General features: G+C 40.3%; 1 protein-coding gene and 1 long non-coding RNA gene across 2 annotated transcripts in view; one reads left to right on the top strand and one right to left on the bottom strand.

Moving 5' to 3' along the window:
- LOC148132264 (uncharacterized) overlaps positions 1 to 26,303 on the top strand; it is a 51,160-nt gene that overhangs the window by 3,874 nt on the left and 20,983 nt on the right. The window lies entirely within an intron of this gene.
- Positions 96 to 25,093, bottom strand: LOC113422745 (retinol dehydrogenase 16-like). Its single transcript, XM_087956322.1, has 5 exons — positions 24,765 to 25,093; positions 17,395 to 17,716; positions 15,215 to 15,473; positions 11,724 to 11,881; positions 96 to 2,937 (listed from the first exon to the last, which is right to left on the bottom strand). The coding sequence occupies exons 2-5, from the start codon at positions 17,705 to 17,707 to the stop codon at positions 2,720 to 2,722; spliced, it is 948 nt and encodes a 315-aa protein (XP_087812448.1). The 5' UTR covers positions 17,708 to 17,716; positions 24,765 to 25,093; the 3' UTR covers positions 96 to 2,719.

Here is a 26,303-nt window from a genome sequence, read left to right as displayed (position 1 = left end):
AGTCTTCAGGATGCAGGCTCAGCTAGAGATGGATATTAGAAGGTCATGGGTTGGGAATAAACTGTTCTGTTCAAAGCCTGATACACACAACACACATATACACAAGGAGTCCAGGCCAAGGCTTTATTTAGTTTGGGTAATTACAGCAAGTTGTCTGCAATACGCAGACATGCACACACACCATCTCTTTTTTTTTTTTAAATATAGTTTATTAATTTTTACAATTAAAACCAGCCACAATACATACACAAATAAGCAAAAGAAAAGAGAAGAAGGAAAAGAGGAGAGGAAGAGAGGGAAAGAGTTTGGGAAAGGAAAGAAAAAGAAAGGGGGAAGAAAGAAAGAAGGAGGTTACAAGGTTAAAAGTATTCTTATTTTAACAGTTTGCAAGATCTTCTTTTGTTTTCATAACCTTAACTTGTGTCATATAACCACACCTGTTTTTTTACTTATATCGCTACCTCGTTATTATGGGTTGATACTTTTCTTTTATGCCTTATGATATATAATTTATCTTTGGTCAATCCAATTATACCAACAATTCCAGCTATCGTAGTATAGTGAAGTGTCTTTGTTTTTTAGCGCCAAAGTCAATTTATCCATTTCTGCGCATTTTGAGATTTTTTCAATAATCATTTCTTCTGATGGAGTTTGATGTTGTTTCCAGTGTTGAGCGAAGGCTAATCTGGCCGCTGTTAAAATGTGTATTGTTATGTATTTAGCTTTTTTGGAAATTTGCTTATCAAAAATCCCTAGTAGGAAGGACTCTGGTTTGTATTCGATCTGCTCTTTTGTGATTTCTTCCAACCAAGTTTTGATTTTCTTCCAATACTTTTGGGTTTCTGCACAAGACCACCACATATGGAAAAAGGTTCCTTCTTTTTTCCTACACTTCCAGCAATGCGGACTCATGTTGGGGTGCATCTTCGCTATCCTCGAAGGAGGGAGATGCCATCTATAAAACATTTTATAAAGATTTTCCTTGTATGCGGCCGATTTGGTAATCTTATTGTTTCTGCCCCAAACTTTCTCCCATTCCGCTAATGTGATGCTGCGCCCTACGTTCTTACTCCATGCAATCATATTTCCATCTCAAACAGTCCAGAATCGCTTGGAAATTTATAAAGCAAACTCCTGATAAACAAAAGTTTCAAGCAGTAGGCAGAAAGGTCATCCGAGCAGAATTCAGACTTTTGTAGAGCCACTGTAGGTCATCAGCCAGTTCAGGTTCAAAAGCAGTGTTTCCACAGGAGCAGTTGTTGCCCATGAAAGATTGCTTGCTAGCTGTGGCTCTAAAATAGAGGCCCACCAGTTGAAAGCCATTAATGGTGGGGATACCCTTTGCCTTGCAAAGAGCTATGCAGATCTCTGTTGATCCCTTCCTGGCTTTGAACTTGGGGTGTCAGGTGCAGTGCATTACATTGCATTTCAGGACATTGGTTGCTCAAACCTATATACAAGAATCTGGTCAACTAAAGTTCAATACTAAATTGGCACCACATAAGGGTCAAAGGAAGAGGACTTGTTGTGGGAATATAGTAACTCTGGGCTGATGACATGCTTAACTCCAGCACCCAGCTCTGCCTGCTCTTCTCCAACATGTGAAGGGAGGTCTTAGATCAGACCCCCTCATCTACTGTTGCTTCTAGCTGCTCACAGGCTCTGCAGCTAAATCAGCCCCAACAGCTCCCTGCTGTTCTCTGAGGCAGGCTGCTATCCCCACAAGGTCCTCTGAAGTCACCTCCACTTCCTCCTCAGACTCTTTAGAATCAGAGCCCTTTTACTTCTTGATCAATAGGAACACATCTGCCAAAAATTGCTATTAATATCTACTGAATTCTTCTCCTTTTTTGTTTGATAATCATTGTCCAGTGTCATCCTACCTTAAAGAATATTCTACCCCAAAACTAGAGGTGGTATTCAGCAGGTTCTGACCACTTCTGGAGAACCGGTAGCAGAAATTTTGAGTAGTTCGGAGAACCGGCAAATACCACCGCTGGCCCCACCCCCCATCTATTCTCTGCCTCCCGAGTCCCAGCTGATCGGCTGGGGCTTCTTTTGTTGCCCTGCACAGGAAAACGGAGCTGGAAAGCAGGTTAGCGGGGTAGGGAGGGAATGAGATTTTGCAGTAACCTTCCCCCAGGAGTGGGGAGGGAATGGAGACTTTGCAGTATCCTTCCCCTGCCACACCCACCAAGCCATGGCTATAGAACCAGTAGTAAAACATTTTGAATCCCACCACTGCTCAAAACCATGATTTTGAATCACATAAAGATGAACATATTTGTGAAAATATAAAAAAGGATCAGTCCAAGTTTATGTAGGATTTTAGGGGAAATGAATTTCAGTTCCTTATTAAACCTACTGATCGAAATAAGTTTTAGTTTTTTGCTCAAATGACAAACTTGGAACTACATATTGGCTGCTTACCAGCAGATTAATTTTTTTTACAAAGCTAAAACATCTTGCTATAATCCACGTGCCTCATCGCTTCTATACACTCATTTCTTGGTTAGTAATCATGTTATGTTCCAACAATCAGTCTGATTGCTAAGTGAACATATGACAGAGACACTTCAAATATCACACACTGGCATGCATTGTCAAGTGGGTGAAATTTGGCCATAAATGTGCCCATTGGAAAATCAATTTAACTGAGGCAAGTTGCTAAATGAGAAGTGGATGTAGTCTGATTCTTGTACAAACTATGAGACTGTGATCAATACAGACTCTTGGCTGGTCTGGGGTGGCCATATGTCAGAATATAATCTGTCAGTAGGGTTGGAAAGTAAGAGAGCGGGATGAAGAAGAATTTGATATCTCGGCCTGCAGCGTAACGGCTGTGAGGGTAGGCAGAGATTAGGGCATGTTCCATGCAGTCTGTAACTATCTGGAGGTTTTTTTTCTTCCATCTACTGCCAACAAATGTTTGGTTAACTGTGGATAGAAAGAAAGAATAAGAATGAGTCAGCCACCTGGAGTGGACAAGTCATCTGTTCGTCAACACGAGAAACAATTAATTGGCAATATGGGTTGAGATCCATCTCTCAGCTGTAAAATAGCACTGTGTCTTTCATGCCATGATGCCATGATCCTTTATCTTCTGTTCCACAGCTATGGCTACCACCCAAAGAGATGAAACTACATTATATATTATAGTATTTTGCATATTGTTTTTATGGTTTTAATATTTTATGGTACACTGCCCAGAGTCGCTCTGTGAAGGAGATGGGGTGGTTCTTAAATATGATAAATGAATGAATAAGTAAATAAAGAGTTGGAAAACTTGACAGAATATTGCTGTTCTCGCCATTTTTAATATTCCTTTCTGAATTAGGTTGTGCAAGTGATTGGCGATATCTTCATGTGCCACTGCATAATCTTGCAAAGCATCTATCATATAAATAATTATTCTTTTTAAAAATGTTTAAAATCTCCAGAGACCAGCAAATCTTATGAGATTTCAGCCATCACATTCCCATGATCTCATATCAGAATTCCAAAATTTAGAGGGATTTCAACAATCTTGCCTGAAACTTTCCAGTGTTTTTTTTAAGGTGATAGATTAATGTGATGTTTTGAGGTAGATCCTCTGCAGACTTGACAATGGAACCACTGATAATCAATTTCTTATGTCTTGGAGGCATAAAGACCACTCAAGAAAGCAATAACAATTCATGGAACTGAACTCCTCTTTTCCCATAAGAGGGTAATATGGGACCTATATAAAACTGAGGGCTATTTGCTGGATCTGATCTTTTTTTAAAAAGGCACAGAAGGCTGGTTTTGCTCTCTGTAGGAAATCCTACTATGATGAATCATCTATTAGGATGTCATTACTGGAAGGATTTTATATTGTAAAAATAGTACAAGTCTCCTATAATCTATATCTATGGAAATGGAGTCCTGAGTAAATCTTGGAATAACTGACCTTTTCCACCATTTCTAAGTAGGGTGCAAGTAGTTAATAAGGTCTAAAGATTTAAATTATATTTAATGTCACAATTTTCAGAGGAGAAAGAAAAAAAAGGAAAAGTACATTCTACTTTGCTTCCTCATTTGGAAGTTTCAATCTAACATGCAAATTACATCCATGCATGCTATTACCTACACATACTTCCTGGGTTTTTGGTCTCAGATATAACATTAGCATGATAATTTTGGGCATATTTTTCAAATCTGAATAGCCCACGCGCAGGTATACAAACCTAATTTATTTACTAGCTGAACATTTGTTACTCTGCCGTTGTTGAATTCCTTTACTGTATGCTATGGTCTTCCAACTGCACAGAAACAGGTTTACTATCTATTCTTTTTATTTTTTACATGTCTCAGTATCATTTGTAGCCAATTCATTTTTGCAGATTTTCATATTGTTTAAAGCTGTGTCCTAGTTAGGATAATGCAAAGCAGAGTTTGTTAGAACAATGAAATATACACTTTAGTGTGGTTGCAGCAGCTGGAGCAGGGCAACTATTGATAAAATCCATCTAACCACAATAAGAATGTTCATATTAAAAGCAGCATTTTAGAGGAAGGGAAGAGAGTGACCAACAGAAAAGTGGATTGGCTCATTACAGCAGCAATGGCTGCACTGTCTGGAGACTTGAAGAATCCAGTTGGACAGATTGTCATGGGGAATATCTATGTGATTACTAAAGACCAACATTGACTTAATGGTACATAATCCATTTTAAAACAAGTACAGGTAGTCCTCAACTTACAACCACAATTGAGCCCAAAATGTATGTTGTTCGGTAAGAAATTTGTTCAACGAATTTTGCCCCATTTTATGACTTTTCTCACCACATTTGTTAAGTGAATCACTGCAGTTCTTAAATTAGTGACACGGTTGTTAAGTGAATCTTTGGTCAGAGTTTGCAGCAAACCAATCAGCACACAGGTACATAATTCAGCAGGATTCATTTATAGAAGAAACTTGTTTACATACAATAATATAAAACATGATGCATGTATACAATACCCATGCAGTTCTTGCAACGTAGTAGCAAGTACAAGAAACAGAAGCAATCAGAACCACCAGCACTCAGAAGCAATATAAACACAGAAGTAATAGAAGCAATATTATATGTATGTGTGTGTGTGTGTGTGTGTGTGTGTGTGTGTATATATATATATATATATATATATATATATATATATATATATATATATATATATATATATATATATATATATATATATATATATACATACACACACACACACACACACACACACACACACACACACACATATATATATATATATATATATATATATATATATATATATATATATATATATATATATCTTTGGTTATTCGGGTTTTCTCCCGTGTAAAATTGGAAGTATCTAGGCGACGTTTCAATGAAGTCTCATTCATCATCTTCAGGCTTGTGTCTTGGCTCTGTGCTTCTCCGAGTGAGAGAAGCACAGAGCCGAAGACACAAGCCTGAAGATGATGAATGAGACTTCATCAAACATTACGCGGAGAAAACCCGAATAACCAAAATCCACATACAAATACCATGAAAACCTCAGAAAACAAATATATATATGTTTTCTGAGGTTCTCATGGGTATTCTCACGGGTATTTGTATCAGTGGATCTTTGGTTATTCGGGTTTTCTCTCGCGTAAGATTGGAAGTATCTAGGCGACGTTGATGAAGTCTCATTCATCATCTTCAGGCTTGTGTCTTCGGCTCTGTGCTTCTCTCACTCGGAGAAGCACAGAGCCGAAGACACAAGCCTGAAGATGATGAATGAGACTTCATCAAACGCTGCCTAGATACTTCCAATCTTACGTGGAGAAAACCCGAATAACCAAAGACATACATATATATATATATATATATATATATATATATATATATATATATATATATATATATATATATATATTCTTAAGTTTTCGCGGGTACTTACATGTATGGCCTTCAGCTTTGTTCGGGTATTTTCCCACGTCATAGTAGTGGTGCTTTTAAAGTTGTAGCAACGTTTCAGCAGAATCTCATCTGCCATCATCAGGATTCTGTATTGTGTCCGTCTGTGAGTCAGACTTTTACAGTGGTTTCAGATTTAAATTTGGGGCAGCCTATTGCTGTGCCAGAATGGTTTTTTCTTCATCCTGATTGGTTGGGCGTCTTGGTCTGTGTTTATTGGTCTCGGAGTTTGCTGTGTTCTGCTTGATTGGTGTCTCTAATATCTTCTGTCTGTTTTTTTTGGCTCTTTTTGTATCTTGATTGGCTGGCAGCATTGTGTTGCTTTATTGGAGGCCTTTAGTGCAGCTTGGCTTCGGGTAAATGGACGGCTATCATTAGTTAGGAAGCTGGGTTTCATCTGGGTGCCTGGTTGGGATGTGTTTGAGCTGGAAGTATCAGGGGGATCTGTTTGTGCCCAGGTGTTTGCCTGGCTTGTGGTGTGGAGATTTTTTGTTTGTGAGTGCAGGCTTCCAAATGATTGACAGCCTGGTGGAATCATCTCTTCTATTCATGCTTTCTGGTCTTTTTCAATCTCTATGGCTTCTCTGATGATTCTGTGGTTAGGGTTTTCTATAGTGGCTAGGGTTTTGGTGCCATTGAAGTTGATGCTATGACCTGTGGCTTCCATGTGTTGGACTAGTGAGGAAGTGTGTTCCAGCTTTTTGACTGCATTTTTGTGTTCATCCAGGCGGGTGCTTATTCTTCTATTGGTCTGTCCAATGTATGTGGCCGGGCATGATGCACAGGGGACTTCGTATATGCCTTGGTTTTCCAGGTCAATTTTGTCTTTGGGGTTACTGAGGATGGCTGCTATTTTTCTGTCTGTTTTGAAGGCAGTCTTGATGTGGTGTCTGTATAGTATCTTACTAATTTTGTCTGTAGTGCCTCTTATGTAGGGCAGGACAGCTGTTCCATGGGTCTGTTCATCTTCTGGGTCTCTTATTATGTCTCAGTGTGTTTTTGTGGATCAAGTTGGTGATTTTGCTTTTGTGGAAGCCGTTGGCTGTCAATATTTTAGTCAGGGTGCATAGTTCAGTCTTAATGTGTGTCTTGTCTGCCAGGCGTTTGGTTCTGGTAATTAGTGTTTTAACCACGGAGTTTATCTGTGCTGGGTGGTGGTGGGATTGGGCGTTGAGGTAGCGGTTGGTGTGTGTTTTCTTCTGGTATATGGTGTGTTCCTAGTGTGCCATCTGTTTTTTTGTAGATTAGTACATCTAGGAATGGTAGTTGTTTGTTTGTTTCTGTTTCCATGGTGAACTTGATTTTGGGGTGTGCGCTGTTTAGGTGTGTTAGGAAATTGTTTAGGTTTTCTTGTCCATGGGGCCAAATCACGAATGTGTCATCGATGTATCTTAACCATAGTTTGGGTTTGAGGATGGCATTGGCCAGGGCTCTGGATTCGAATTCTTCCATTAACCGGTTTGCAATGACAGGTGACAGTGGTGATCCCATGGGAGCTCCTTCTATTTGTTTGTATCTTTGTCCTTTGTATATGAAATATGTGTTGGTTAAGCAGTGTTCTGTTAGTTCCATGAGGTGTTTAGCTGGTTGGTATTTATTTTTGATGATTTCAAGGGTCTCTTTTATCGGGACTTGAGTGAATAGTGAAACCACGTCAAAACTTACAAGCAGATCTTCTTGCTCCACGTGTAGATCTTTGATCATTTCCAAGAAGTGGTATGAGTTTTTTACATGAGAAGCTGCTGTTTCAGCATGGGGCTGTAGCTCTTTTGCTAGGTGTTTAGCTAGGTTTTGTAGTGGTGCTCCTCTGGAGCTGACTATGGGTCTGAGAGGTATGCCTTCTTTGTGTATTTTTGGGAGGCCGTATAGTTTGGGGCATCTGGAAGATTTCTCTCTGGGTATGATCGTGTGTTGGATCTCTTTGCTTATGTGGCTGGTTATAATTTTCTTCTTGGTTAATTTTTCCAGATATGTGGTTGGGTCTGTGTTTATGGGTTTGTATGTGGAGTCTTGGAGTAGGTCTGTCAATTTTGTTTCATAGTCTTTTCTGTCCATTACTACAGTGGCATTCCCTTTATCTGCTGGGAGGATGATTATGCTGCTGTCTCTTTTCAGGGTTTGTAGCGCTTTAATTTCATTTTGCTGCAAGTTGCTTTTGGGTGGTTTGCTTGTGCATAGGATGTTGGTAACTTGGTGTCTTATTTTATCAGCTTCATCTGTATTTAATTTAGTTAGGCTGGATTCTACTGCACATATGATGGATTCTGTGGGGATTTTTTGGGGTGCTATAGCATAGTTGAATCCTTTGGTTAGGACTTCTGTTTCTGTTTGGTGAGTTCCCTGTTGGAAACATTGTACACTAATTGATTCAGGTGTTGTTGTGAGTTGTTGGGGGTTTTCTTGTCATGTTCTAATTTCTTTAATTTTTTCAAGAGTTTTTCCTGTTTGTAAGTGCTTGCAGATTCTGATCTCCAAGTTGTGAGTTGTTTTATCTTGTCCCAAAGTAGAGGGTGGATTTTGCTGCTCAATTCCAGGTGTAGTGCTAGCAAATCTTTGTTTAACTGATCTAATTGGAATCTCTTACTGTGGAGCTCGTTCCTTAGTAGAGCCATTTCAGTTCTTTTCAGGATACGTTTAGTGGCTGCTGTGCTTTGATGAAATGTTAATTTGAAGCAGGTTGGTGTAGTATTGTTGTCTCTGCAGCTGCGTAGGAATTGGAGGTCACATAGTATTCCTGCTCTTTTAATTTCCAGTTTCTCGTAGGTTTTGATCTGGCTGTTTAATCCCTCCCCGTAGAGGTTTGATATTTGTTTTCTTAAGTTTTCGCGGGTACTTACATGTATGGCCTTCAGCTTTGTTCGGGTATTTTCCCACGTCATAGTAGTGGTGCTTTTAAAGTTGTAGCAACGTTTCAGCAGAATCTCATCTGCCATCATCAGGCTTCTGTATTGTGTCCGTCTGTGAGTCAGACTTTTACAGTGGTTTCAGATTTAAATTTGGGGCAGCTTATTGCTGCACTGCTGCCAATCATTTTATATATATAAAATAAGTCGCAAAAAGGGTTAAATGTGGGTCAATTGTCAAGCATCTGAATGTAAATCACGTGACTATGGGGATGCTGCAACAGTCATAAGAGTGAAAAATGGTCATAACTCACTTTTTTCAGTGTCATCGTAACTTCGACCAGTCACTAAATGAACTGTTGTAAGTTTAGGATTACCTGTATTATATGCATAGCCACCACCCCCCCATTTTGTTTTGAAAATGAAATAGACTGGACCAGGAATTAGGTAATGTATAATTTTCCATTTACTGATTCCTGCCTGATATAATGATACCTTCCTCTTCCCCATTTCAATTCTTTGGTTACCAAGCTAACAACTACGAGCCAGAGCTAGTGCTATTATAGTTGTAGGTCTATGGAGATGCTCAGTCATCCAAGTCATGGTTGTTCGAAAGGTGCATTTTCAAGAGGTAACTGGATTTCTTTGTTTTTCTTTGAAGTCGTTTCCTTTCTCATCCAAGGAACTTCTTCAGCTCTGACTGGATGGTCCTTCCATTCCCCACTATCCAGTCAGAGCTGAAGAAGCTTCTTGGATGAGTAGCAAAACATTTAAAAAGAATAACAAGGAAGTCCAGTTGCTTCTTGAAAAAGTGCCTTTGGGACTACCTTAGTTGTAAGCTGGAAAGTGCCTGAAAAAACAATCCGGTGCAGTTAGGCTAGTCAATTGTATAGAACAAAAATGCTTCCATCTGGGACTTCCAGTTTGAAGGGCTTCGGCGACAGACAGGAATCCGCGATCGTGCGCGGTTTCTGCCTGGGCTCGCCGCTGGAGCGCCCCGAGCCAGCTGGTTTCGGGGCTAAGCCACCCCGTAGAGATGGTGAAGAGGGGGGAGACCGCCAGCAGGGTTGAGGAGAGCTGCATCTCTCCTCCTCAGCTGGCCATCACTCCCTTTCCCGAAGGCGGTAGGAGCGGTGGTCAGAAATGGCCACCTCAAAGAACTCAACCGGAAAAGAACGTGCAGGAGGAAGATAAGAAGTGAAAGTTTTGGCTGACCGGGTTAAGTTGAAAAAGCAACAACTAAGGTACCCTGGAATCTAAATTTTACAAAAAATAACATTGCTCCCAAAGAAGAGTCAGAAGCAGCGAAAGAAAGTGAAAAGGGAAAGGTTTGGGTTTTTTTCCTTCTCTCTCCTTCCTTATATTGACAACTAGGAGACCTAAACCGCCTTCGGGAAAGGGAGTAATGGCCAGCTGGGGAGGAGAGATGAGGCTCTCCTCAACCCTGCTGGCAGTCTCCCCCCTCTTCACCACCTCTACGGGGTGGCTTAGCCCCGAAACCAGCCGGCTTGGGGTGCTCCAGCGGCACGCACGGATCGAAGCCTCGCAGAGACAAGGTTTCGGTCTGTCGCTGAAGAAGCTCAAACCAGAAGTCCTGGGAGCCACCACCTTTTTGAGGAAAAATCAATAAGGAAACAACATACTTTTTCTGGGGATAGTTGTCAACAATTGGAAATATTCTAACATGCTTATTTGGTGAACCATAGAATGAATGGGTTGGAAGATATTTTGGAGATCTGCTGGTCCAACACGTTCAGGGCCAGTGGAAGATTTTATGATTGCAGCAAAAATACAAAGTGGGATGCTCTTTGTTTTGTAAAACAAAAATACAAATTTCTTCATTTCTCTCACTTCACTGGGATGCTACATCATAAAGACCCCAAGAAGGGTGTGGTTTTCTTTAATAGAGTTGCATGCAGGTCTACTAGATGCACCCATTTCTTATGAGCAAAATCCTGCCCCTTTGGAACTGAGTGGGACTTTGTTCTCAGTGGTGGTTGAATCTAAGGTTGAAGTGTGGCTCTAAAGCAGAGTTCTCCAACCTTTCTGAGTTGGTGGCCCAGAGGAGGGGGAGGGTCAGGTGCCTTTATGCATGCATGCACGGGGCTGCAAATGCCCGTGCTATGCTCATGGCGATGCTAGCATGAGCGGAGGTGTGTGCATGCACATGCACCCACGCGCACTGGCCGCCCACAGGTTGGGGACCCCTGCTCTAAAGCATCACAGACATAAGCAGGGTAGATCATGATTTAAATCAAGTTGATTTAAATCACAATTTAAATCATGATTTAAATCACTAATAAAAAGGCTTGATTTAAATCAACTTGATTTAAATCTCAATTTTTAAAGAGCAACTGTTATCTCTGCTGTGAAATTGTGTGAGTGCATCAATGCAGTGCATGTTATCTCAGCTTTCAGAGCTTGGATTCATTGAATGAGTTTACCAAAAATGTAAATATTGCAGAATATACAGCCTCATTCTACATAACTAAGCTTCATTTCATGCTGAATAAACTAAATTATTAATGTATCTTAAATAGAAAGCTATCTTTAGATAGATTTTTACTCCAAAAGCACTGAATTTGATAAATTCGATTTAAAAAAAAATCCGATTTAAATTGTAAAAATATCATCTATTTTTATCCACCACAAAAGTGATAATCCCTCTTTTTCTCTTGCCATCCAGTTTTGTTTTGTTTTTGCTTTGGGTACCAGCCCCCTAACTCCATATATCCTCTTTCCACCCTGAGAGCTCATCGGCCTTTTTTAAACATAAATGGAAATGTGCTCACACTTAGACTCACGTGTTGTTCTTGTGAGAATAGTTCATGAAATGAATTGTAGTTCACGAAAGCTTAGGCTATAAGAAATAAAGTCCTGCAAGATTACTTAAGCTGGCAATGGTACTTTCCTGGTTTTATACATTTTAACTTACATTTTCTCCAGAATTCCTGGCCGTAGAGTTCTTTGATATCAGGTGATACTTTGCTCCAGAGGGTTTTGAAGAACTCTGCTGCACATTTATCTAGTCCTGTTACAAATGAGCCTGGCTCGATGATGCTGACTTTGACCCCAAAAGGATGCATTTCACGTCTACAAGAAAAAAAAATGACTCTTTAAAAAGTAGGGACTTTCCTCCTGCCTCCAACTAGAATCATTCCTTGCTCCATCTTACCAGATCTCCAAATGTGCTTTTCTTCTGCTTTTTTTTAACTGAAGACTTTTCCGCCCCTGAGAATAATCCCAGAACTCAGCTAGAATTTATGAAAACAAGAGTTTGATAGCCTAAGAGCTGAATGAAAGAAAGTGACTCAAACAATAAAGGAGATAAAAAATACTGTCCTTTTTATCCCCTGAAGTGATTTGCTATTGGCAAACCAAAAAAATCCAGAAGAGAAATTTAATTAGGACATTTGCAGCTTTGGAGGATAGCAGCAAACCAATTTAAATAATAACTGTTGGAAATAACTCAAAGCCAATGAAAGAAACTTGGATCGTTGAAAACAAGGAGAATTTATTAAAAAAAATAAAAAGGCAGTTTGCAAAGCGCTGGTGACCTTTTAGAACCTCAACAAGCAGGTTCAAATCAAAAGCCACACCCCTGAATTCCAAAACATACTTTATATACAATCTCGACACCCAAGTTCCCTCCTTCTTGGGAATCATTCCCTCCCAACTTCAAACTCATTGGATATGCCCTCAGGTGTTGCAGCTAATCCTAGGATGTCTCCAGGGAGAATTATCTTCTTCCGTTATGTTCTCAACCTCCGTACCTCTTATTTTGGCTGCCCACATGGCATCTTTCCTTAGCTTTAAGGAATGTAGCATCCCCTCATCAGGGCTCTTTCTAACATACCACTTCCGGCACGCATGCCATAGGTTCGCCATCACAGTTATATACCATTTTATTTTTGAATTTCCTTATTTCTTACAATAACCTCATTATGAAAGAGATTTTATACCCTTCATAAAATATTCCCTTGATTGTATCATGACTTGGGTGTCATTAACACACCCATCTGTGTAATTTTCCTGGCAACAGTGGTTTGACACTCCCTTCTTCCAGAATACTTTTGACTATCATCTGTATCAGGGGTGTCAAACTCAATTTCATTGAGGGCTGCATCAGGGTTGTGTTTGACCTCGGAGGGCTGGGCGTCTCTCTGTGTGTGTGGCCGGGGGTGGACGTGGTCATAGGGGGCATGGCTGGAGTGGGTATGGCCATGGTGGGCGTTTGACACAGGCTCAAGATGCATTTTTTCCCTTCTTTCTTTCCACAATTACCACAACCCTTTTCCTATCTCTTCTACCAGATAACACTGGCAAATGTTTATTACTTATTCTTCATACTCCACTAAACTTTTTATTTCTAAATTTATGCCCCATTGTTTAATAGTAAATTGCTTGTTTAGGCAGAAAAGCTATTTATACTATTATAATTTTATTATTCAACTAATAATAAATATTCAACAACAATATCATAAATAACAAAATCTAACAGCAGAGATAAATTTCCAGGATAGTAAATAGAAATGGCTGACACTTATAGATACAGAATAGAATATAGAATAGATTATTGATTGTAGATTAAATATATAAAATCTGGCATTAAACCAAAGTATTAATGTAGGATGTTGCTTGCTTTCTATCCAGATCAGGCACTTTACTTGAAGCCACATAATTGTAATCTGGTCCAATCCAGTCCTCCTGCAGCACTTCGCCGGCCGAAAATGGGCTGCACGGGGGCCTTGCACATGCCCCCCCCATGGCCTGTTTTGGGTGGCAGAGAAACTGCTGGCTGGTCCTTTGATATTTTCAGGCTGGCCCTGTGGGCCAGTTTTAAGCATCCCGTGGGCCAAATCTGGCCCATGAGCCTTGAGTTTGACACCCCCTGATCTATATTGTGGATTTGCTAGTTGCCTACAATTCAAGATTGAAACAACCCTTAGTTTTTGGAGATCAGCCACAGTAGGATTTTTGATGTCACAAGCTGGGCTACCCTTCATATGAAGTCTTCTAGTCTTCAAGCTGAACTCAGTTCCTGTGATTTACAAACACATTCAGTTACTATATACGCTACAAGCAAAACTTGATCTTGGGCACCTTAAAGTCTAATAACATTTTCATAAAATTGAAAGCTACTCATTTTTTTGAGATCAGTCAAGTTTGGGCATGTGGGGTCAGAAATATCATCATCAGATACAAAAGGTGGAAGGGGAGGATGCTGAAAAAATTGCAAGCACTTTTGGTTCCTTCCCCATCCCTCCTATTTGAGTTCTTCTCCCTAGCAGCACTGCAGAGTTGCCTATAAAAGCTGCAATTGTGAAACGGACGTGGGAGAGAGATGTGCACTTTGGAAGTTGTAGAGCTAGCAACACATAGAAAACAGCCAAATGGATGGAGCTTTTGTTTCTTTGCAGAAACCAAATGATCCATAGGGGGGGGAAAAAGAAGAGGCACAACAAAGCAAAACAAACCACATGGTGGAAGGTGCTAATGCTTAACATTCTGTGTATTATTAATAAAGAAGAAAAAAAAGAAAAGAAAAATATTGGAGGGTGCAGGGAGTTAAAGACAGAACAGTGTAAGAAGAGAGCACTGCTTTATTCTAATAATAGCAGAAGTAATAAAAAGAGTATAGAAGTAATAATAGAATATAGTATAGAGAAAACTCTATGGTAGCGTTAATAGAAATAATATATGCTATGATAACAACAGAAAGCACTAAAAAAATGTGTACATTTTACTTTTGTATCTGCTTTTTTCAAAGCAAGTTATCCCCATCCCTAAAAATCTAAAAATTCAGCTGACTCAGCATCTTTTGAGTCTGCATCAATCAAAATTGGTTACAGTTTAAAAAAGAATCCGTGCCAATCATCACCACCACTGAAAGCAGAATTGAGAAATTTAAAAGCAAATCACTGGAATGATTTTTTGTTGTTGCAATATCCATTTTGTTTTACTGCCAATGGGTAAATATTTAATAATGCAATGACATGTATTTCCATTAAATGACATGTAATTTAAAAGCAAACAAACAAACAGAAATCCAAAATGCTAGGGTGTGGGAATTTGAAAGAGAAGCCAAATCAAGGGTTACCAATGCTTCATTTTGAAAGTAAGGCACCTGGACTTAAATCTGGATAGAAAATGTTCAAGCTTTCTACGTTCTTGAACTTAATTTATTTACTTACTGGGAGGCTGTGCATGAATGCTTCTTTTGGCCAGAATGTCCAACCCCCCGCAAAGAGACAGTGTCCAAACATGAGATGGCTAACAGATGGTGGTGATTATGTATTCAACAACCACAGCTTGTTTGTTGTGAGATGAGAGGCTAGATGAGCTCTAGCTTCATCTCCCCTTTCTCATGGTGATAGCAGGCATAGGAGAGACAGAATGAAATAAATATTCAAGGGATTGACTTGCCGGAGGCTGTCAGAGAAGGCTTCTAATGCAAATTTTGAAGGGCTGTAGCCACCTCCACTATAGGCAATTCTTCCAGCCAAACTGCTTACGTTGACCACTCTGCCTCTGGCTCTCCTGATGAGGGGTAGCAAGTGGAGGGTCACATCAACTACTCCCAGCAAGTTGACATTTAGCACCTTTGCAAAGTCATCCTTGGTCAGCCACTGGTTGGGAGCCATTGGGAAAGAGACTCCTGCATTGTTCACCAAGCCCCAGAGTCCTGTGGAAACAGACTTACTTCTCTTATACAGAATTGAATTGATGGTTCAATATATTATTTTGAAGATATCTTCAGATATCTTCTGTTCATGTTGATTCATATTATAAACTGAAGGTTTTTTGGCATTAAAACTGAGCCACAGCATTACATTTTCCTTACTATACCTGGACAACCACAACCCGCCTCCCCACAAAGTTACATTATATTTTTCTGTCTGTCTCTTTAATCTGTCTGTCTGTCTATCTGTCTATCGAATCTGTCTGTCTGTCTGTCTATCTATCTATCTATCTATCTATTCATCTAATCTAATCTATGTATCATCTCCCCTACAAGGAGAAATTAGGTGGCTCACATTAACTCACTTCCCAGTTCTAAGTCAGGTTATGGCCACCAAGTTTAGGATTGCACCTGTAGTTTTTGAACTAGCAAAATCTTTAAAATCTTTACCATTGAACTACTTACCATATTAGATATATTTTTTCTAGACACTTATATTTTCACCATGCATTCAAGAGGTCCATCAAGCTATTTTTTTCTTATATCTTTAGTTATCTGAATAAAACAACCAGCAACAATTTTTCTAATTTTTTATTACTAAGATGAGTTAGGACTATTTACATGGAAGGTATTTTCAATAGGGCTGTTTTTCGCCTGCTGATACTTGGGACATAGTGATATGGTAGCTCCACTGATTTTTTGCAAAATAAGTTTTGTGAACAATATTGAGGGAGGTTTATAATAATTTCACTATGGAATAGGTCAGGGGTTGCCAACCTTTTGGACCTCAGGGACCACCAAACTCATAATTTTAAATTCCATGTACCACTAATATGAATTTTGACTGACGGTGGTTTGCTGACGTTGGTGGGAGAGAGAGAGAGAGAGAGAGGGAGGGAGGGAGGGAGAGGGAGAGGGGGAGAGACTTTTGGCTTCATGCAAGGAAAACAGCAGAAGCAGCAGAAGTCTTTCTTTCTCTCCTCCAAATTCCACCAGAAATGAGTCTTTGTGAGACTTGTTGCGCCAGCACAGCCTCTTGGAGCAGGATGCCTTGCAGGGTCCCAAAGACTCATTTCTGGCGGAGTTAGGGGAGGAGAAAGAAAGACGTTTGCTGCTTTCCTTGCATGCAGCCAAAAGCAGAAGAAGAAAGAAGCAGAAAGAAGCAGCCTGGTGGCCAGGTGAGACATGTGGGGCAAGTTCCCCTCCTCCGCCCTTTCCCCCCTTCCCTCACTATCTCGTGTTGTTCGCAATGCAAGTGATGCAAGCCTTGTGTTCCCATGGGCCATGTGGGTGGTAAAGCCTTGTGTTTCCACGCAGCCTGGATTAATTGCTTTGGGGGGTGCTTTGGGGGTGACATTTCTCTGCGGACCACCAACATTTTCTCATGGACCACCAGTGGTCCCCGGCCCACCGGTTGGTGACCACTGGAATAGGTTATGCAAAGATTGAAAGGCAACTTGATTCTAAGGTCGTTCAAATACATTATTGGATGTCTGTGGAGATTGTCAGTCATCCAGGTCATGGTTGTCCCAAAGGTGGTTTTTCAAGAGGCAACTGGACTTTCTGGTTTTTCTTTGAAGATGTTTTGCTTCTCATCCAAGAAGCTTCTTCAGCTCTGACTGGTTGGGGGTGAATGGAAGGAAGTTGACTAGGTGATTAAAGTACCAGGCTAGAAACCAGGAGACTGTGACTTTTGAGTTCCACCTTAGGCATGAAAGCTGTCTGGGTGACTTTGGGCCAGTTATTCTCTTTCAGCCCAACTCACCTCACAGAGTTGTTATTGTGGGGAAAATAAGAGGAAGAAACAGTATTATGTACATTCACCATCTTGAATTATTTCTAAAAATAATAAAAGTGGAGTAAATAAATAAAAGCAGTTAGGTCCAATTGGCCTCATGCAGAAAGAACAATATTTAGACTGTACCTTTGTCTCCTACTTGCTTTTCCACCCACTCAGTTGCTGCTGCAACACTCTCACTGCTAGTGACATCCAGTAGGGTGGTTTTCAAACAAGCCGATGTGACTTTTTCCAGTTGTTCTGCCCCTTCTGGAGTGAGACAAGCTGCCAACACCCACAGACCCCGAGCATCCAGCTGCCTGGCCAGCTGATTCCCAAAGCCAGAATCACAGCCCGTGATGAAGACATATTTCTCCGTCAGGTTCTCCACCTTTTGTCTTTCCCGGTACCACTGGCAGAGGATGTAAAGCCCTACCAGGGCAACCAGGTAGAGCAACATAGCTAAAACCTGCAAAATAATGAACTGTAAGCCAGAAAAATCCTGCATATTAATGAAATAGCTTCAATAATCCTAATGCAATCCTAAGTTGCATTAACAGAGGGATACAGTCAAGATCAAGGGAAGTACTAATATCACTCTATAAAGCCTTAGTAAGACCACACTTAGGGTACTGCATCCAGTTTTGGTCACCACATTATAAAAAAGATGTTGAGGCTTTAGAAAAGGTACAGGGAAGAGCAACCAGGATGTCTGGAGGCTAAAACATACAACGAACGGTTGCAGGAATTGGGTTTGGCTAGTCTAGTAAAGAGAAGGACCAGGGGAGACATGATAGCGGTCTTCCAATATTTGAGGGGCTGCCACAGGGAGGAAGGGGTCAAGCTGTTTTCTAAAGCGCCTGTAGGCCAGACAAGGAATAATGGATGGAAACTGAACAAGGAGAGATTTAACGTGGAAGCAAGGAGAAACTTTCTGACAGTGAGAATAATCAACCAGTGGAACAGCTTGCCCTCGGAAGTTGTGGGAGCGCCATCAGTTGAGACTTTCAAGAAGGGATTGGACTGCTATTTGTCAGAAATGGTGTAGGGTCTCCCGCTTGGGCGGCAGGGGGTTGGACTAGATGACCTACAAGGTCCCTTCCAACTCTGATTATCTATAATCTAAAAATGTCAGCAGCCGATTCGTGTTATATAATTATATAATTCATGGAATTATATTATGTTGCATCATCTCAGCTTTTCCTAAATAGTCTGGTGAAAGGGAACATGGCCTTTTATGAGACAACCTTTCCCATTGGTTGGCAACATTTACCATCAGGATACTCTTCCTCATAACTCACCTACGTCTACTTCCCCGGAGCTTTTAATACAGGTAGTCATTGCTTAATGTCCACTTGTTCAGTGACCATTTTTAAGCTACAAGGCCATTGAATGAGTGATACTTATGATAGGTCCTTATAGGCCCCCATAGTTGGGGCCATCACAGCATCCCTATGGTCATGTGATCATGATTTGAATGCTTGGCGACTGGCTCACAATTGTGATATTGCAACATCCCACAATCATGTGTTAATGATTTATACTTCGCAACCCTCTTTCTGTTCAGGACAGTCAAGGGGGAAGCTGGCAGGAAGATGCAAATGGTGAAAATGGTGAGACACTGCAACCATACAAGTTATGACCCTAATGGAGCCTGCCCATTCCATTTGAAGATCAGGACAACGTTAAATGGACTGGCTCAAGTAATGATCAGCCATCCCTGCTTTTTCCAGTGCATTCATTAAACGAATGCACAGGTTATTAAGCAGGAGTGGGGGAGATAATGCAGGCACTAGATAATGCAGGCACTAGCCTACCTGGCCTCAGGCCTCCCAAGGCCTCCCTTACCCTGAGATAGCCATGCTTCCCACCCCTTGAATGTCTTGCATGCTGTCCTGAGAAACAACGAGGAAGGAAAAGTGCACCTGCCTTTCCTAATTCTGCCTCTGCCCTTCCTCCTGCCAAGGTGCCCTGCTTTTCTAGGGCAAAACAACAATAACACAGTTTTCTAGCCCTTTGGGGCATCTTCGCTAATCAGCTCTCCATTCATTAGCTGTCCATGAGCACACTGCAAAGCTCTCCCGCATCTCTAGGCTTTGGGAAGAGGGCCTTTGCACAAAAGGCAGTAAGCTTCCCAAAACCTTTCCTGTCCTTAACGCCTTTCACTCCTTCCTCAAAAAGCCACATTTCTTCAATTAAAAAAAAAAGCTGGGAGGGACTGACTTGTTGCTCTTCCCTCCCTGACCCATTTAGTTGCTAAAAGTAAACTCTCCCTCTGGTCTCCAATTTCTATCCCTTTTAAAAAAAACTTGCTTTGACTCCAGGATGAAGAGCAGAGGAACCGAGCTGGCAAGGAGAGAAAATCTTTCTGCAGCTTTTCATCCTGAACTAAAAAAAAAAAAAAAAAGTCATCTCTAAAAGCTGTGCCAGAAAATGGAGGATGCTGGATCTTTGCACGTGGAGTCCAGCTAGGACTTTAACCAGGGATGTCAAACTCGCAGCGTCATGTTGTCATCACATGATGTATTGTGACTTTTTTCCCCGCCCTAAACGGGGGGTATGCGTGGCCAGTGTGTGACGCATCTGGCCCACAGGCCACGAGTTTGACACCCCTGACTTAAACAGTCGGGTAGTGTTTCTCAACCTTGATAACTTTAAGATGTGTAGACTTCAATTCTCAGAATTCCCCAACCAGCAGTCAGTCAGATAAATAAGCTAAAAGACTGGAAGTGATGTCGCGGCAACACCAGTCACAAGGGAACGGTGCTTTTCTTCCCTGGGCTGGCTTCTTGTCCGTGGGCTGCAGAAGAAGTCTAAACTGCCTTGGAGGGGCGGTGAAGCCAAAGACGGGCATCCTCTACTCCCCTGTAGAACCCCAGAGATCACCACGGCAGGAAGAAGAGGCAGCCAAAATGGCTGCCACACAGCTGGAGACAGCTTCACAACTAAGAAGCGTGCTGGAGGGGAGCTGGTGAACAGTGTCTGGAACTGGGTGAAAAAAATCATTTTTATCTAAGGTCAACCCCAAGAAAAAGAAGATTCAGAAAAAGAGACGCTCAGAACTATAGTTAAAGTGGTGGCGTCCTAACATTGTGAGTAAAATTATATTTTCAAATGGAAGGGAAAGGAAAAAAATAAAAAAGTTGCTAAAAATACAAAAAATAGGACTTTTAAATTGGACAAATGTTGGCTGTGGATAGGCATTGTAAAATGCTGGAACTACCTATACAGTGCCAAACATGCACTTTGCACAGGCGTAGAGGCGTTCCAACTCACCTCCTGCAAGCCTGCACTCTCCTGGTCATTTCAGCAGCTGCTACACGGAACTCTGCTGTGTTGTGCAAAGCAGCTACGCTTGAAAAACAGAGGATAAAGGTGAGTATGGGAGCCTGGGCGGGCGGGTTGGCCCGCAGCAAAGTGGCGGAGAGAACCGGTTCAGTCTCCGCTGCTCACACCACTATCGGCTCAGCAGAACTGGACTGAACTGGTAGAATACCACCACTGTACCTATATAAAAGGTTAATACTACATTTACATTTTGGGAAATTTGAGTAAAATTGAACAAAAAATAAAAAAGACAAGATAAAGTGAAAATTGATGTAAGAGCACCACCTACTATCAAAGGAAAGCACAATATATTCCAAAAATACTGGAAAGGCCTGGCTTTTGGAGATTTAAAGGGGAGAATAAGAAAAACTTTTTCACTAAAAAGTCCCCTGAAAGTTTCAATATAGACTGAACTGGTAATGGAAATGGGTAGAGAAGGAAGAAATGTTTAAGAGGAGGGGCCATGAAGTGGTAGTAGATAGATCTAAAGATCCAAGAGAGGAATATGGGAGACAAGCCAAGAAACGAATAATTAAAGTTTTAGTGTGAGTGAGAGATGATGGATAATAAAAAAGGATTAGAAGTTAGAGAAAGGGGGATTAATGGAATAGATTCTTTTTTATATTATAAGGTGAATTAACAACAAGGGATTTTAGAATTTCAATGCGGGTAATTTTGAATATGATATATCGAATAATCAAACAATTGAAGAATATAACTCAACATAAATATGTGTATTATTAAACTACTTTAAGGCGGGTTTTTTTAGCCGAAAAAGGCTGGCTGTCCTTTCGGGTGCTATTTCCTTGCATTCGGGCGGGGCGGGGGCAGCGTGGCGGTGACCTCGGCGTGGTGGGGCGTTGGTCGCGCAGGCACTCAAACTGGCAAGCAAGCTAACCCACCATTCCATGAGTTTAAAGGCCTAATGGGGAGGTTTTCATTTCGCCTTAAAGGGATTGGGATCCTTTGGGCCATTGTTGGAGAAACAGGGTATATAAGATTGTTGAATGTAAAAAATATGAATATTAACATTCTATCTGCAGAAAAAAGAGTGCTATGCAGAATTTGAATGACATAAAAATAACATACTGAAATATTAAATAAGAGAATAATGAAAGATTATAATTTGATAAAAACAACTATCATTATTAGAATTATATAACTTGTCAAATGTTATTTGTATTAAATAAGTTGTAAAATGTGATTAGAAAGGGGATATTTTTAAATACTGTATAATAGTGGCATAATTAAAAATTAGAAAAGGGATAAATAATGGAAGATTATAACTCAATACAAATTGGTGAATTATTAGAATCACATAACTTTGTTAAACACTACAAATATGATTAATAATATTTTATTTGTAGTAAAAAGAAGGATATTTAGAATATGGAGATTGACACAAAAATAAGATATTGAAATGGTGAATAATCAAAGGAAATATGTGTATTAATATGAAACTTTATAAGATTGTCAACTGTATTGAATATGAAGACTATCGTTATATTTGTTTTAAAATGGAAGATAGTCCAGTACCACACTGTTCACACAATGATATGTTTGTAAAAAAATAAAAATTTATATACAAGATAAATAAGCTAAAACTTGCAAAGATCCAGCATCTTCCATTCTGCAGCACAAGTTTCTATTTGATTTATATTTTGGAGATAAAGTATTTCCCCCCTTTCCTTTCTGGGGAAAAAGCTGCAGATTTTCTCTTCTTCGTTACTTGATTCCTGTTCTTTTCAGCCTGGAGCCAATGAAAGGTTTTTAAAAGAGAGACTGGAGAGTGGAAGGATTGTTTACTTGTTGCCGGAGTAGGGTGGGTGGATGGGATATTATGCACCTCCTCTTCAGCTCCTGAACAAAAGATTAAATTTAACTCTAAGAAACAAATAATGAAACAGAGCTAGAAAATTAAGAGACAGAAATCAGAAATAAGCAAAGAAAAGAGTAAACTATGATAAGACTATATGCTAAGTCATTGGCTCCTTGCCCACAGGATCCTTTACATTTGTGAGGATGAAACCATACAGGGTGTGAATGGCAATTATGCTCAGGTAGTGTCTTTAATCACCGAATATCAAAACTATATTGAGAGTGGCTCCACACTTTATGTTGATACGCATTTGATTTGCGTCCCACTATGTGTACAAAAGCTCAAGGCAACACACATAGTGCTCCCTTCTCCTATTTTTTCCAATAGGTGAAGTTGGTAATGCTGGTATGAGAATATAGTAATGAGAATCCCTGGCCCAAAGCCACTCCATGCAGGGTTTCGGTTGATTGATACTATGCTCCAAGGCTAATCCTGTATTATTTTTTTCTGTTTGTTTTTACTACTGTTTGTCAAATTTGTTAACCGGTTTTGTGGGCATGGCTAGGTGGGCATGGCCATATGACTGGCTGGGCGTGACTTCTTTTTTTTTGTACCCCCCCCCCTGCACTCTGCTTTTGGGCCTCCTGGGCCTCAGGAAGCCTCCTGGGGGGTGTTTTTGCTCCCAGAAGGCTTCCCTGAGGCACAGAAAGGCAAAAAATGGAGCACAGGAGGGGCACAGCTCCCCCCACACCCCTTTTTGCTTCCTAGGCCTCAAGGAAGTCTCTTGGGTGAAGCAGTAAGACAGCGAGGGGATCCTGGCACAGATGTTCATCGAAACAGCTGATTGTCAGGAGGAAAAAAAAGAAATACTTTAAGGAGTGACTGGGTGGGGAAGAATGCAGTCAACAATGTCGGGCATGTGCGTGATGTCACACATGCGCGATAAGGACTGACTGGGTGGGGAGAGGAGGGATGGAAAGGGGCAAGGCCAGACAGGGGCATGATTTGCCACTTCTCTGAACTGCACAGAATCATAACAATAGGTTCTATAGAACCGGTCCGAACCGGTAGAATCCCACCCCTGGTTGTAACTCGTGACAGTTGTAAAGAGAGTTGGTCATGTGACTGAGCCAATTTTTTTTGTGTGGCAAACGCCACAGTCATTAAGTGAACCAATTGCTCACTGTGGGACAGTTTTGCTGAAAACCAGAAATAAATGACGGTTGGTTTTTGGTTTTTTTGGCAAAACTATCATAAAATATGGTTATGTGACCATGGACCCTTCAACTGGCTATAAATGTGACCTGTTTCCCTAGCGCTTGAAGTGTGGTCATATGGAGGTGGGGGGTGACCATTGAAACTTTGAATCTGGGTTGTAAGTACCCCCAGATATGTCTGTTGGAATTTTCAATGGTCACTAAATGACTAGTAACAAGTCGAGGAGTACCTGAAATTTGTAAAGTAGTAATTGGTAATTTGTAAAAAATTGTATTTTTTAAAAAATAAAGCCTTTTAACAGACTAATTGTTGGAAGACTGTTCATTATTCAGGAACATCTGTTAAATCACATCCTTTTGGGAATTGTACAACATTTGCATACAGATACAAATGACATAAATCGGCACAAAATACACTATTGGGGAGAGTAGCACACCATATTCTCTGCATTCCAAATGTGCCCACTAGGCACATAGCACAGCTTTCTTCCTTAATAGATTTTGTGAGGTAAGAAAAACGTTGGATGAAGAGGTAGGGAAATAGGATGGTTTTAAGGGGAAAATGTTGCTGTTTAAGTCCCCATTCTCTGAATGAAGCTGCAGAGTTGTACAACAGAAGTATCCCCCAAGAATATTCTCAGATTAATACAGTTTAACAGTGTTTTTCAAATTTAAAATGAGTGGATTTCCAGAATTTTGCTGCTGGTTTGCTGTCCTGGAAGTTAAAATCCACACATCTTAAAGTTGCCAAGTGTGAAAAGCGCTGGTTTAACAATTTTCCCTTTTAGGCTGAGAGAAGTGGCAAAATTCATGGGTAAAGTAGGGATGGATCCTTTTAAGACTTGGGATAGGAAATTCCTAAGATATAGGGATAGATTTGGAAAGTGAAAAAATATTCCCAGAATTTAAACCATGAAAATCTTGAAAGTCCTAAAAATATCACACTCACCTTCAACTTTCCTTATAGTTTTATTTCTGGTATTTGTGACTCCAAATATTATCTGGGATTGGAGACTTTTAAGTGTCCTTAAAAAGACACTTCAATAAACATGGATAATTTTGGCATTATACAGAGTTAGTGACAGATATCTTTTTCAGCATGTACTACTCTTTAAAGGAAAGCTAAACAATTCTTTGATAAATAGATCTCTTACCTCTTTTAGCTGTTTCAGCTTCTGATACTGCAGAATTTTGAAATATTTTGGTGAATTTTAATTCTGAAAGCTGGACACTGAAACACTTAGTCTGCAGGTGCTGAGAGCCAGAATAGTTCATCATTACTTGCTAGAAGTTTCGGATAGGTTGATTGATATGATCCAAGAAGGCTGAACTTGAGCCTTACGATCATGTGACTGGCATTTTAATGTCAGTTAAAATAAAACAAACTCTTCCATCCTTGGTTGACTCATTATATGAATTGAATCTGTCCTATGAACTTGCATCCTTAGACTTTACCCTATGTGGCAAAAAGCACCCAGTGCTTTGTTCAAAAGTTTGTCTAAAAAGGAAACCAGAGTGGAATGACCTGCAAACTATTGCATAACATACTCAGAGCACTGTTGGGGAAAACGCTGACTGAGATCTGTTATTGTTGGTAAAAGTGCTATAGCCGCACCAAAGGGAAAACTGTTAATTTAGCCATCAAACATTTAGCCTTATTTTTCCCTTTTTTGGTTATTTTTTTAAGTCTTAAATTCTCCATTCTCTTTCCCCTCTTTCCCTTTTCTTCCCCAGCTAAAGTTGTTTGTTCATTAAAAATGGCTTCTTCTTCTTCATCCCAACCTTCTTGTTCTTGTAATTTCTGATAGGTAGAAATCGCCATTTCTAAAAAGTGAAAAACAGATCCAGAAGAGCCCTTCCCTTCTTGTTCCTCTTATTTTAGCTTTTTAAATTCCATTTTCAGTTCATCAACCAGTAATGCCATTGTGAAAAAGTTTTTTAAACAACCCAAATGTTTTTAGTCTTTCAAATAATAATTTCCAAAGGTCCCAAAGTCACCAAGCAATCCAATACACAAACTGTTTCATTTAGCACTTTCTTCTTTTTATACTTTCTCTTCCTGGGGTACAGTTCAATTGCAAAGTTCCAAAATATATCTTTTAGAAGTCTTGTTACAATTTAACTCTAGTCTTATAAGTTCCAAGCAGCCTCCTCCAGCAAAATCTTAATATTAATTCTTTTCCTCTCCCTTCCCACTTATAGAAAAAAAATTTTTTTCTTTTTTTCTTTTTTCCAATGTTCAGAAATCTTTAATGTCCCCTTGGCTTTAACTTTCAAGTTTAATTACCTGCTGGTGCCAAAACGGTTTTTTCCGATTTCCATCTGCTATCACCGTAAGGAAGGAGAGTGAGAAAAAAAAACCCATTCCCTTTTAACTTTCATCCGCCGCTTTTTCCGATCTTCTTTGGGAACGATGTATCTTTAATGAAGTTAAAATTCCAAGGTATTTAAATGTTACTTATTATCCCAGTCAGCCAAAAACTTTCACTTGTCAGCTTCCTCCTGCACATTCTTATCCGGACAAAAGCTTCTTTGTGGCGGCCATTGCTGACCGCCGCTCCACCGCTTTCGGAAAAGGGGGGTTGCGATTCCCCCAGACCCCTGCTGGATCTCCCCTATCTTCAGTTACCTCTAGGGGGTAACTATTAGCCCCCAAATCCGGCTGGATCGGGGGCACTCCAGCGGCGAGCGCA

This window comes from Notechis scutatus, chromosome 2, assembly GCF_049901735.1.
Source record: "Notechis scutatus isolate UNSWTSFEM ecotype Mainland chromosome 2, rNotScu1.2, whole genome shotgun sequence".
NCBI classification, from domain to species: domain Eukaryota; kingdom Metazoa; phylum Chordata; class Lepidosauria; order Squamata; family Elapidae; genus Notechis; species Notechis scutatus.
The sequence above is the reverse complement of the archived record's forward strand: the minus strand, read 5'-3'. Positions and strand labels throughout refer to the sequence as shown.